The sequence below is a fragment of the Delphinus delphis genome, chromosome 15, assembly GCF_949987515.2.
Source record: "Delphinus delphis chromosome 15, mDelDel1.2, whole genome shotgun sequence".
Lineage (NCBI taxonomy): Eukaryota > Metazoa > Chordata > Mammalia > Artiodactyla > Delphinidae > Delphinus > Delphinus delphis.
Genome location: NC_082697.1, coordinates 57,739,135 through 57,752,175, shown reverse-complemented (window position 1 = coordinate 57,752,175; position 13,041 = coordinate 57,739,135). Strand labels below are relative to the sequence as shown.

General features: G+C 47.9%; 1 protein-coding gene across 3 annotated transcripts in view; it reads left to right on the top strand.

The window, feature by feature from the left end:
- The window catches only part of TVP23A (trans-golgi network vesicle protein 23 homolog A), a 32,477-nt gene that overhangs the window by 19,296 nt on the left and 140 nt on the right, over positions 1 to 13,041 (top strand). Inside the window, exons 3-7 of one of the 3 annotated variants that reach the window (XM_060031739.1) lie at positions 8,209 to 8,353; positions 9,450 to 9,539; positions 9,772 to 9,900; positions 11,133 to 11,261; positions 12,327 to 12,386. In XM_060031739.1, the coding sequence (XP_059887722.1) occupies positions 8,209 to 8,353; positions 9,450 to 9,539; positions 9,772 to 9,900; positions 11,133 to 11,261; positions 12,327 to 12,386 (553 nt within the window). Of the gene's footprint in view, positions 1 to 8,208; positions 8,354 to 9,449; positions 9,540 to 9,771; positions 9,901 to 11,132; positions 11,262 to 12,105; positions 12,299 to 12,326; positions 12,387 to 13,041 lie in introns of those variants that run through there. The other 2 variants (XM_060031741.1, XM_060031740.1) reach the window with 2 other exon arrangements.

The window sequence follows — 13,041 nt, the reverse complement described above, 5'->3', positions numbered from 1 at the left end:
TTTACTCACCGCCCAACCCCTCTCTCTAAAGGAGAGCCAGTGAAGGCCGCGTCTTTTCTCCTGCCATTTCTTTTCTCTTTTAAATTGTAAAATGCACATAGCGTCAAAGTGATGTTTTTAACCATTTTATTTTATGTATTCATTTTTTTGGCTGCATCACGTGGCTCGTGAGATCCTAGTTCCCTAACCAGGGATCAAACCTGGGCCCTTGGCAGTGAAAGTGCTGAATCCTAAATGCCAGACCGCTGGGAAGTCCCTTAACCATTTTAAAGTGAACGATTCAATGGCATTTAGGACATTCACAATGTTAAGCAACCATCATCACTATTCCATTCCAGAGTATTTTTATCACCCCAAAAGGAAACCCCATAGCTGTTAAGCAGACACTCCCCGTTCCCCCAAGCCCCCGCAACCAGTGTTCTGCTTTCTGTCTCTATGAACTGGCCTATTCTGGACATTTCAAGAATGGAATCCTACAATATGGGGCCTTTTCTGTCTGGCTTCTTTGACTTAGTATGTTTTCAAGGTCCCTCCATGTTGTCGCATGCATCAGTACTCCAATAATTGTTTTCATGTTTTTTTTTTTTTAAGTTGTGGTCAAATGTACATAGCAAAAAAATCTACCATTTTAACCATTTTCAACTCAGTGGCAATAAGTCCATTCACGCTGTTGTGTCACCGTCACCACCATCCATCTCTAGAACCGCTTCGTCACCCTAAACTGAGAGCTTGTGTCCATGGAGCAATCACTCCCCATTTCCTCCTCCCGCCAGCCCCCAGGAGCCTCTGTTCTACTTTCTGTCTCTATGAATTTGCCTTTTCTGGGTAGCTTAGGTTAAGTGGAATCATACAGTATCTGTGCTTTCGTGTCTGGCTTCTTTCCCTGAGCCTAAGGTTTTCAAGGTTCGCCCACATTGTAGCAGGTATCTGTGCTTCATTCCTTTTTATGGCTGAGTGACGTCCCATTGCGTGGACAGGCCACGTTTTGCTCATCTGCTTGTCCGCTGATGGACATTTGGGTGGCTTCCACCTTTCGGTGATGGTGAATGTTGCTGCCGTGGACATGCGTGTACACGTTTTTGTTTGAAGTCTTGTTTTCAGCTCTTTTGTTTTCCCATTTCTTCTGAAAACTCTGGGTCTTTAAGGAATTTGGCCCGTGGTTCCAGCAGCAGCAGCAGGGGGCAGTGAGCAGTAGCTGGGGTGGAGGTAGGGGAATTGGCCTGGGTGCCCCCAGGGGAGAGGTGAGGGTCCTTGCACAGGGCCCATCCAGGGCCGAGCGGCCAGGGGCCCGCTGACATTTTGCCGGCGTTTTGCTGCCACGCATACCCAGCCAATAAAGTTGGAGTGTCTCTCTAAAAAGAAAGAAAGAACAGAAACTAGAGGGAAGACTTAGTGCCCAGAGGGACGTCTGTTCTTTTATTCGCTTCCACACTCAAACCTCTATTGTGCTGACCTTTGAATCAAAGCTATGAGGACTTAGCAATCAGCATCTGCTCAGACATCCCAACAGCCTTAAACCTGCCCGTCCCGGGCCCAGATGTCGGGGGAGGAGGAGGATGTGCTGTCATTTGAAGCAAGAAGTTGGAGTCTGAAGGATGACGGAGCTGTTGTTGCATCTGGAGCATTCTAGAGAAGAACAGTCCCGCCCCCATGGCGCACGCCCTGGGTTAGCCAGGCCCACACGGTTTCTGAAGGGCTCATAGGGTCCTCTGCTTTTTTGGGTGTGGTTTCCTTCCTTCCTGCTTTGTTCCCCGAACTGAGTTTATCTTGAAAATGGAACAAAGGAGGGCTCCTGGATGGCAGTGAGCATACAGATCACCTGGGGTCTTGTTAACATGAAGATTCGGGCTCAGGGGGCCTGGGGTGGGGCTGCTGATCCTGCATTTCTAACAGGCTCCAGGGCACGTGGGGAGCAGGTGGATGGGCCGAGGGCTGGGCAGATGTGGTCTTAGCCGTCTCTCCGTCACACCTCGGAGTCCCCTTCCTCCCACGTCTTCCTGGTGTTACGCTGCTGTTAGCAGAAGAGCCACCTGACTCTAAGTGGGTGTCGGGGCTGAAGAAATAAATAGCAGCATCGTACTTCTTTTCAACAACAGGGAAAAACATCTAACGGAAGACATCCAAAAAGATCGTCACCTGCCGAGGCTTTTTCTCACTTTCTCCTGTTCTCAAAGATCTCGACCGTGAATGAATCAAACAATAAATAGAGTGATATTAACCACAGTGACCTGAGGCCCCCTCTGATCTGGAATCGTAGGTAGTTTTCATCCCAGAAGCCTTGGACGTCTGAGGTTAAATGTAACTCTCCCATTTTATAGATGAGTAAACTGAGGCTCTGAGTGGTTTAGTGCCCTGTCCAGGACCATGTGTGCAGCAAGGATGGAGCATGAATGTGGATCCGGGTTCTCTGGCTTCCACTGTACCCACTGTCCAGGTAGGGGCCAGAGTGGGCATTTTTACTCCACAGAGAGTGGTGGCCCTTTTTTTTGCATAGGGACTGGTAAGCCCAGACGAAAGGACCTGCTTTCTGGAATTTTCTCACACATTCAACTGTAATGGCCAATTACTCAACTGGGGATTTTTAGGTCTGAATTTATTTTTATTTGGACCACAGATGGCCCCCAGAATATCAATGGGCTCGTTTTTTTCTGAAACGCGTCTTGCCTCAATGCAAAGTTGAGGCTGCCTCTGATCATTTCTTTGTTGTTCTATTTTTTAATTCAAATTTACATAAAAGTACAGAGAACAATGACCCTGGTATTCCCTTTGCCCTGCTCAGTCATGATCAGCACGTGACCAGCCTGTTTCGTCTTCACCCCCATCCACTCCCCACCCCCGGATTATCTTGAAACAAATTCTAGACATCATCTCAGATGCTATTTTCGTAGCAAAGTGAAGCAAGGAGAAAAGATACCATCTTTCCTCAGACCTTTGCCACAGTGAAAAGCATAAGACTTTGCAGAGTGTCTGAAAGAGAATTTAAAATAGGACGTCTGATGAGGAAGTCAGTCTTCAAAGTATTTGAAACCAATAAAGGGCAACTTTCAAAGAGACTATTAGATCACTGCTGAATTGAGGATTAAATCAACCTTCCCCCACCCGGCCCCAAATCAAACGTGCTTTAGAAGTTTGTGGGAAGGGGGATGCGTAGGGTGCCTGTGGGATGCAGTCCTCCCCACGCCCACCACCGACTTTACTCTGTCTAGACAGGGCACCGCCCCCAAACTGTGTCCATTTTTTAGAGCGGTTTTAGGTTTACAGAAAAACGGAGCAAAAAGTACAGAGAATTCCCATAAGCCCCTCCCCACCACAAAGTTCCCCCTATTATGAACATCTTGCATTCGTGTCATCCATTTGTTATGATGAGCCAGTACATTATTATTAACTAAAGTCCATAGTTTCCATCAGGGTTCACTCTTGGAATTGTACCTTCCACAGGCTTTGACAAATGTATAATACAGTATCATACAGACTAGTTTCACTGCCCTAAACATCCCCTGGGCTCCAATTATTCATCCTCCCTCTCCCCTAACCCCTGGCAACCACTGACCTTTTTACTATCTCTATAGCTAAGTCTTTTCCAAAATGTCATAGAGTTAGAATCATACAGTATGTAGTCTTTTCAGCCTGGCTTCTTTTACGGTGTCATATGCATGAAGGTTCCTCCATGTCTTTTCATGGCTTGGGAGCTCATTACTTTTTCGCGCTGAATAACGGTCCATTGTGTGGATGTACTATGATGTATCCATTCACCTATTGAAGGACATCTTAGTCGGTTCCAATCTGGGGCAACTATGACTAAAGGTGCTAGAAACATCTGTGTGCTGGTTTTTGTGCGGATGTAAGTTTTCAACTCCTTTGGGTAAATAGGAGTGCAGTTGCTGGGCTGTAGCTCGTGTAGAAATTTTAGGGTGACTTGCAGAGATTCTTCTTTGGTCAATGGCTTCGATCAGAATTTTTATTGAGGTGTAGCATACATACAGGAAAGGGCACTAATCCTAAATCCACAGTTGGATGAATTTTTTTTTTTTTTTTTTTTTTTTTTTTTGCGGTACGCGGGCCTCTTACTGCTGTGGCCTCTCCCGCTGCGGAGCACAGGCTCCGGACGCGCAGGCCCAGCGGCCATGGCTCACGGGCCCAGCCGCTCCGCGGCATGTGGGATCTTCCCGGACCGGGGCACGAACCCGTGTCCCCTGCATCGGCAGGCGGACTCTCAACCACTGCGCCACCAGGGAAGCCCTGGATGAATTTTTATACACATGCCCACACAGGTCAAGATGCGGAGCACCTCCAGCATTGGCGGCCCCCTTGTGCGCCCTCCCAGTTGCTGGCCCTCTACCATCCCCAGAGATAACACTGCTCTGACCTCTAGCACAATCCATTGTTTCTGCCAGTCGGGCAGCTCCCACCCTGCAGCTTTGGAAAGGGGATTTTTTGGGGGTGCGGGTGGAGAGAAGAGGCCGTGAGTGACAGTTTGCTTCATTTTGGTTTGTTTTGAATGGAGCCTAATTTTATCACCAAGTTCTTCTTGCCCATCCAGAGCAGGGATTGGCACAAGTTCTGGGTAAATATTTTCGGCTTTGCCAGCGATTGAGTGAGCGTGGCTGCGTTCTAATAAAACTTTATTTACAGAAATAGGAAGTGGGCCAGATTTGGCCCTTGGGCTGGAGTTTGTGAATCCAGGGTAGAACAGTGCTTTTCCTTCGCAAAGTTCATGTCCAGGCCCCACTCCAGATCTGAATCTGCATGTCCCGGGTCCAGGGCAGTGTTGCGTGCATTTTAAGGCCTTCTCGGGTAACTTTCAAGCACATTCCATGAGAACCTACCGGGTTTCCCTCCAAGGTGGGGGACAAGGCATGTCCTGGGCCCAGAACTGTGAAAGTGGATTTAAATTTAAACAGAAGCCCAGCTAGACCCTCCCCACCTTGACTTAGGTGATCTCATTTCTCCTTTCTCCATCAGTCATTCTCTCCTCCTCCTCTTGAGATAACAGGCTTCTGCCTGGCGGGTGGAGGGAGCGAGATGGATACTGACCAGAAAATACTCACGTTGAGGATAAGGAAGTTTCGTTGGTGAAAGTGGAGGGGCTGGGGGAATATGGGGAGATCAGGAGTCTTGGGGGATCCCTGCACAGTTGAAAAGTCAGCCCCTGGGGAGTGAGAGAGAGAAGGTTGTGGTCAGAGGGGGAATTTTACAGTTTGGCTCCTTGGAACGGTTTTGAGTGACAGTGAGACTGTCAGCTGTTCACAATGACTGAGCATGGTGTGTGTTTCAGGCATTACATACCTGCTACCTTCACTTGATCTTTTTAATCGAATACCCTCGGCAGTGGCTCCTGTGGGCATTCCCATTTTACAGAAGTGGAGACTGAGGCGGTGAGAGGTTCCGTAGCTTAGGGACAGCTGAGGAGCTACTCAGAGGTTGGAGCCGGGATTTGGACCCTGGCAGTCAGGCACCTCTGTACTGTTTGCCTCTCAAGGGGGTGACCAGGTGGATGCCTGGGAGGGGGGAGTTGGAAGCTGGTGGCATTGAGAGGTGGAGGTGACTGTCGGCGCGTGTGTGCTCCGTGGCTGCGGAGGTGGCAGGAGAAAAGGCTGGGGGGGACGGAGGACCCCATGTCAGGGAAGGGTGGGCAGGCTCAAGCCATGGCCTTCAAAACTCTCCAAACTAGAAAGCTGATCTGAGACCACATCCATGTTAGCGGTGGGGCACAGGCTGGGCAAACTGCAGAGGTGGACAGAGTGAGGGTTTGGAGGGTTGCCCAGAGAACAACCCGCGTAAAACTGGATCAAAACAATGGAAGTACAACGGGCATCCTTTTCTACTTGCTTTGGATAATTATAACAACAGCAAGAACAACAATAATAAGACCTTCCATTCAAGTTACGGAAACAGTCAACCAGGACCCAACTAAATAAACAGAACCTTCCAACAGGTGGAATTTTTCCTGCATTTTATTTCAGGAAACCACAGTCAAAAATAGAAAACCAGTGGGTGGGCAGGGGATTTATTTGAATGCATAACTTCCAGGTTTCACCCTGGATCAGTGCACACTTGGGTCTCTTGTAAACCTTTTAAGTCTGTATTGTTCTACAACAGAGATCCCCAACCCCCAGGCCACAGACCGGTACCAGTCCGTGGCCTGTTAGGAACCAGGCCGCACAGCCACAGGTGAGCGAGCGAAGCTTCATCTGCCGCTCGCGCCCCATCGCTCACATTACCGCCCAAACCATTCTCCCACCCAGCACACCCCACCCCCGCCTCGTCCACGGAAACATTGTCTTCCATGAAATCTGTCTCTGGTGCCAAAAAGGACAGATGTCCCCAGTGAGCCTGAAGGGACTGGATTATAAGGTTCAACACAACAAATATTTGCCGAGAATCTTAATGCCAGGTGCTCTGGGGGATATAAAATTATTGAAAACATGGTCTCTGCCCTCGAAGGATGTTCAGTTATTGGAAAAGGACTCATTTATCTTGGAGTGAAGGGGGCAAAATTGTACTTAGACAATTAGTTGAAAGATCCTCAATAAGGTTTAAGGTGAAAAGGGTATAAGAGACTCCCAAGAGTCTTAACTTCTGGAACATTCCAGGTTTGGAAGTGCTACGTGATCATGTCTAATTCTTAAATGCCAGGTACGGTCGCCAGGAGAGCTCAGCATCTGAAAGGCACAGGTGAAAACGTTCTGGAGGACAGCTGGGGTTCCGCACAGCCCCTTCTTCCTTTAGAACATGAGGAGTAAATGCAGATGTCATTACACATCCTGCCTCTGAATCTTAGCTGACGCTCCCTTGGGCGTCAGAAACCCACGGTTCTATAGGAGCCTCCTGGGTGCTTACCCTGACCACCTTCCTTCTCGGAAGGTCAAGCAGGCTTGTCCCCCACAGGCCTGCTGGCTACCTTTGCTCCCCCTGATGTGGCAAGCCGGAGGCTCACAGGCCAGTGTGCAGCACAGCCTGTGGCATTTTTGTTAACATAATTAGTGACCTTTGTGTAAAAATCCGATTTCCCATGAAAAGTCTGTGTTTCTGGCTTCCCGTCAAGATATCGGATCTGGCACTACTAGGTGAGGTTTGCTGAGTAGAGTCGCCTGCCCTCCCCGCCCAGCAATGTATTGCCACCCGTCATGGGGCTCGCAGGGTTGCTTTTTATTTTTTTAAAGATAGTTTCTTTTTAATTGTATAGAAGTTTTTTAAAAAAAATTTTATTATAGTTGATTTACAATGTTGTTAATTACTGCTGTACAGCAGAGTGACTCAGTTATACATATATAAACATTATTTTTAAAAATTCGTATTATTTTATTTTTATTTTTTGGCTGCATCGGGTCTTAGTTGCGGTGCTCGGGCTCTTCGTTGTGGTGCGCAGGCTTCTCTCTAGTTGAGGCGCAAGGGCTCAGTAGTTAGGCACACGGGCTTAGTTGCCTCGTGGCATGTGGGATCTTAGTTCCCCAACCAGGGATGGAACCAGTGTCCTCTGCGTTGGAAGGCAGATTCTTAACCACTGGACCACCAGGGAAGTCCCTATATACATTCTTTTTCATATTGTTTTCCATTATTGTTTATCACAGGGTATTGAATATTGTTCCCTGTGCTATACAGTAGGACTTGTTGATCCATCCTATATATAATAGTTTGCATCTGCTAATCCCCAACTCCCAGCCCATCCCTCCCCCACCCCCTCCTCCTTGCGCACAGCTGCTTTCTGGCTCCAGCGTTGAAATGCAGCTCATCACAAGTGGCCGGGGGTTGGCGCCGACTTGTGCATGTCGTGCTCGCTTCCCTCCATCAGGAACACGAGGCCCCCACTGATGTGAGGCTTCTGCACCCGTGGGCTGCACATGGCCGCGCTGTTCAGTCACTGGCGGAATAACCCAGCATTTCCCTTTGGGGAATTGGTCACTGTCGCTGCTAGGCAGGAAGGTGGTGATCACTGTCACCGACACAGCTTACTTCAAAGGTGACCCGTTTGCAAACAGGGCAGGTGATATTTGGAGTCAAATTAGGGGAAAGTACTGGATTCTTTAAGAGGGTGGGGAAAAAATGCTGGTGTGATGAGGATTGTTTCGAGCCTTCTAGGTTAGCGCTGCAGCCTGAAAGAGTTTGGGTTTAAATGTATGCGGAACACGTGGGACACGGAAACCACAGAGTGAGTTCAGCCACTGCCCTTTGGGCCCTGGAGTGAGGGGGCTCTGGGTTCTTCCCTAGGCACCCGGTGGCCACGTTTTTCCACCTGTTTTTCCGAGTGAGTGCCACCATCACCTATGTGGGCTGTGACTGGTTCAGCAGAAGCTTTGTGGGCTGTTTTGTCACCGTGCTTCTCCTCCTGTCCTTCGACTTCTGGTCTGTGAAGGTAAGGCCCCCTCACCTGTGACAGCCTCGCTCCTGAAACACGTGGCTGCGTTTCCAGATGCTCACAGTTCTGATGCATGTGGCTGATTTGGGCTCAGAGGCACTTTGGTTTAAACTGCTGATGTGTACTTAAGAATACTAAGCTGAATACTGTCACTTAAAGTTAGAGAAAAAAATACATTGCTTAGTCGAATAAATGGCTTCTGTCATGCTTGCAAACATGTAGTATATGAGGGTGACAACTCCATAGGGCTTTGGATTTTTTGTAAATTTTACATATGACATAATATTATAAATAATATATTTTAAAATTCCATATAATATGAATATATGTGTGTGTGTGTGTGTGTCTGGGGAGTCCTTTTTTTCATGAGTGAAACTTTGTTTTTAACATTTTTATTGGAGTATAGTTGATTTACAATGTTGTGTTACTTTTCTGCCGTACAGCAAAGTGAGTCAGTTATACAGTTATACATATACATATATCCATTCTTTTTTAGATTCTTTTCCCATATAGGTCATTACAGAATATTGAGTAGAGTTCATGTGCTATACAGTAGGTCCTTATTAATTATCTATTTTAGATATAGTAGTGTGTATATGTCAATCCCAATCTCCCAATTTATCCCTCCCTCCCCTTCCCCACTGGTAACCATAAGATTCTTTTCTACATCTGTGACTATTTCTGTTTCATTAATAAGTTCATTTGTACCACATTCTTAGATTCCACATATAAGCAATATCATATGATATTTGTCCTTCTCTTTCTGACTTACTTCACTCAGTGTGACAATCTCTAGGTCCATCCATGTTGCTGCAAATGGCGTTATTTCATTCTTTTTTATGGCTGGGTAATATTCCATTTTATATATGTACCACATCTTCTTTGTCCATTCTTCTGTCGATGGACATTTAGGTTGCTTTTTAAGGTAAGCTTAGTTAAGAATTAGAGGCCTCAAAACTGATTTTGAGAAAGCCCCACAGTTCAGTTCCCCTCTCCTCCTTCTCACCGTGCAAGTTTGGCATGAAATGGTGACTTTTATTCATCAATGAATGACCCGTGGCCTGCTTGGAGACATTCTGTCCATTTTCCTCAGAATGTAACCGGACGACTCCTGGTGGGCCTTCGCTGGTGGAACCAGATCGACGAAGATGGGAAAAGCCACTGGATTTTTGAAGCCAGAAAGGTATTCTCCAATACGTGTCAAGCTAGAACGGGAAAATGGCCGTGGAAAGTTCCCATGGGTTCCTTTTGAGCTTTGTGGGATCTGATCCCCGCCATACACAAAGCCCACTGATGCTGGCGCTCCGTTCAAAGTCACATGTGGCAGAAGCACGTGTGACGTGAACAAAAATCCTAGCACACTCCTTTGCAACCATTTTCGCTAGTATTGAAACCGAATCACTTTCCCGCCACAGGTCTCTCCAAATACCGTGGCTGCCACAGAGGCGGAAGCTCGGGTCTTCTGGCTCGGCCTCATCATCTGCCCCATGATTTGGATCGTGTTCTTTTTTAGCTCCTTATTTTCCTTGAAGCTCAAGTGGCTGGTAAGGCAACATTTGCTTGAAACATCTGTATAGAACCGGTGGTTGCAGGAGCGTGTTTTTGCTATTGATCGACCCATCAATCGAAACAACTTTGAGATAGAATTCACATACCAGGCCGTGCACCCATTAATGTGTACAATTCAGGGGCTTCTAGTCTATTCACAGGGTTGTGCAACCATCACCACAATCAGTTTTAGGGTATTTTCATCATCCCGGAAGGAAACCTTGAGCCCTTCAGCCATCACCCTCCCCATACACCTGTCCCCCCCGCCCCTGCCACCCACTGATTTCTCTGTTTCTATAGATTTGGCTATTCTGGACATTTTCTGTAAAAGAATCATATAACATGCAGTCTTGTGTGACTGAGCCCTTTCACTTCGTATTGTTTTCAGGGTTCATCTCTGTTGTAGCTGGTGTCAGTGCTGCTTTCTTTTTTATGGATGAATACTATTCCACAGTATTAGACCACATTTTGTTTATCCATTTATCCATCAGTGAGATAATCAATGGTTATTTGTTTCCAGCTTTTGGCTCTGAATAATGCTGCTGAGAGAGGAGTTTTTAGAAAAAGTGCATGACGTCCTACCTTGGATAGGGAACCCTTCCTCAGTAGGAATAAGCTAGCCTCAGGGTTCTGCAGTTTTATTTCAGAGTTATCATATTGCATTGCCATGATCTGAGTCATTCAGTGAGGAAACAAAATATCTATGGACAGTCTGAGCAACAGCATAAAAAAGTGTGGGCTGGGCTTCCCTGGTGGTGCAGTGGTTGAGAGTCCGCCTGCCGATGCAGGGGACACGGGTTCGTGCCCGGGTCCGGGAAGATCCCACATGCCGCGGAGCGGCTGGGCCCGTGAGCCATGGCCGCTGAGCCTGCGCGTCCGGAACCTGTGCTCCGCAACGGGAGAGGCCACAACAGTGAGAGGCCCGCGTACCGCAAAAAAAAAAGTGTGGGCTCTGGAGTCTGGATCACGGCTCAGCCTCGCTCCAGCTCTGCGACCTCAGGCAACTTTAGCTTCCCTGAGCTTCCATGTTCTCCCTGTAAAATGGGATAATAACGGCCCCAACCTCTCGGGTTCCTGGTGATTAAAAGTGGTCCATGAGTATTTGTAAGCACTCCATAGAGGTTGGCTATTACTAGCAGGTGTGGGCTGGAGCCACTCCTGCTTGCTTTGGGAGGAATATTTCAATACGTGCTCTTAGGAGAATTACATTTGCTTTGTCTGAGCGCAGGCCCTTGTGATAGCTGGGATTTCTCTCCAAGCCGCTAACCTGTACGGCTACGTCCTTTGTAAGATGGGAGGCGAGAGTGACATCAGCAAAGTCACAGCCAGTTTTCTGTCCCAGACGGTGCTCCAGACGGTGAGTTATTGAAGTCTGATTCCTGGACCCCTGATCTCCAGACACTTAAAAGTCAAGGAGGCCTGTTGGCAATGGCAGGTTTTGATGTTTTCCATATCAGCCAGGCCTCCATGGTTAGTTGCATTTTTGTGTGTGTGGTTAAAATATACCCAACAAAATTTACCCTTTTAACCATTTTTAAGTGTACAGTTCAGGGCTTCCCTGGTGGTGCAGTGGTTAAGAATCCGCCTGCCAATGCAGGGGACACGGGTTCGAGCCCTGGTCCAGGAAGATCCCACATGCCACGGAGCAACTAAGCCCGTGCGCCACAACTACTGAGCCTGCGCTCTAGAGCCCGTGAGCCACAACTACTGAGCCCGCGAGCCACAACTACTGAAGCCCGCATGCCTAGAGCTTGTGTTTTGCAACATGAGAAGCCACCGCAATGAGAAGCCTACGCCCTGCAATGAAGAGTAGTCCCCACTCGCCGCAACTAGAGAAAACCTGTGCGCAGCAACGAAGACCCAACGCAGCCAAAAAAAAAGAAAAAAAAAAGGCAGAGTTCTTTAAAAAAAAAAGTGTACAGTTCAGTATATCCACATCATCATGTCACCACAACTCTGATCTTCACAAACCAAAACTCTGTACCCACTGAATGTTTAACTCCCCATTCCCCACCCTTCCCCCCACCAACAAGCTCCAGGTAACCACCTACTTCCTGTCCCCATGCATCTGACGACTCTAGGGACCTCACCTAAGTGGAATCATACAGCGCTTGTCTTTTTGTGACTGCCATTGTCGGTTTTGAGTGATTTCTTTAAACGACAGAATTAAGAACCATAACGTATTTTTTTTTAAAACCTAGCCTTAGTTCTAGGAGAGAAATATATCTTCTAAATTTGACCAGGCTCTTCCTGAAATGGTCTGAACCATCTTAAATGTGAACAGTGCAGCTTCACACCAAGACCTTGAGCAACCAGCCCTACAGGCTTTCAGTTCACTGTGGGTTTGCTCTGGCCTTGAATCAGCGGGATCAGGCCACACACATGTGAGACAGAAAGCCAGGGCAGCCTCTTCCCCTTGCAGGCCTGTCCAAGAGACTTCCAGAAGCCTGGCCTTGAGGGGCTGGAGATTCACAAGTATTAGGTAAGAGGTGGGATCGAGGCGGCGGCCTGGACGGTGCAGGGCCGGGGGCTCCCGTGGAAGCGCAGCTCCCCTGGGTTCAGCTGGGCCTGTGGTCTGGGTGGGCCCTTTAGAGGGGTCCCACCTTCCTCACCTTGAACAGGTGGATTTGACTCTATGTAGGCAAGCGGGGTGGGCGACGAGAGAAGGGGAGGGCAAGGCATTTGCCCACCTTCCACTTCCATGCCTGGAATAAGATGGGAACTGGGAATTTACTCTTCCCTCAGCTGCTCTCAGTTCCTGTGTGTCTTCCAGAGTGAGCGTCTCATGGCAATGAGGATCTTCTTGGAGTTTGCATCTCTCTTTTTATGTAATGTTAGAAAACCCTGTAAGTCGTCTGACACTGGAAATTGCTGGATATAGTGAACACACATTCCTATACAGGGTGTCGACACTGACCCCCAAATCTGTTCTCATGTGGGTGATTCGAGGGTGTTTTGACTGTGCCCAGCCATGTGGTGTGCACTGACCTCAGGACAAGCCCCAGCAGGAGGATCTATCACTGCTTTAATTTCTTCTCCACCTGAGGAACAGCGTTTGCACTACGCTGTCTGCACCTGTGACTGTATATCTGCAGTGAAGCCACACATTCACCCCTTTGTCCCTTTGGTTCTTTTTC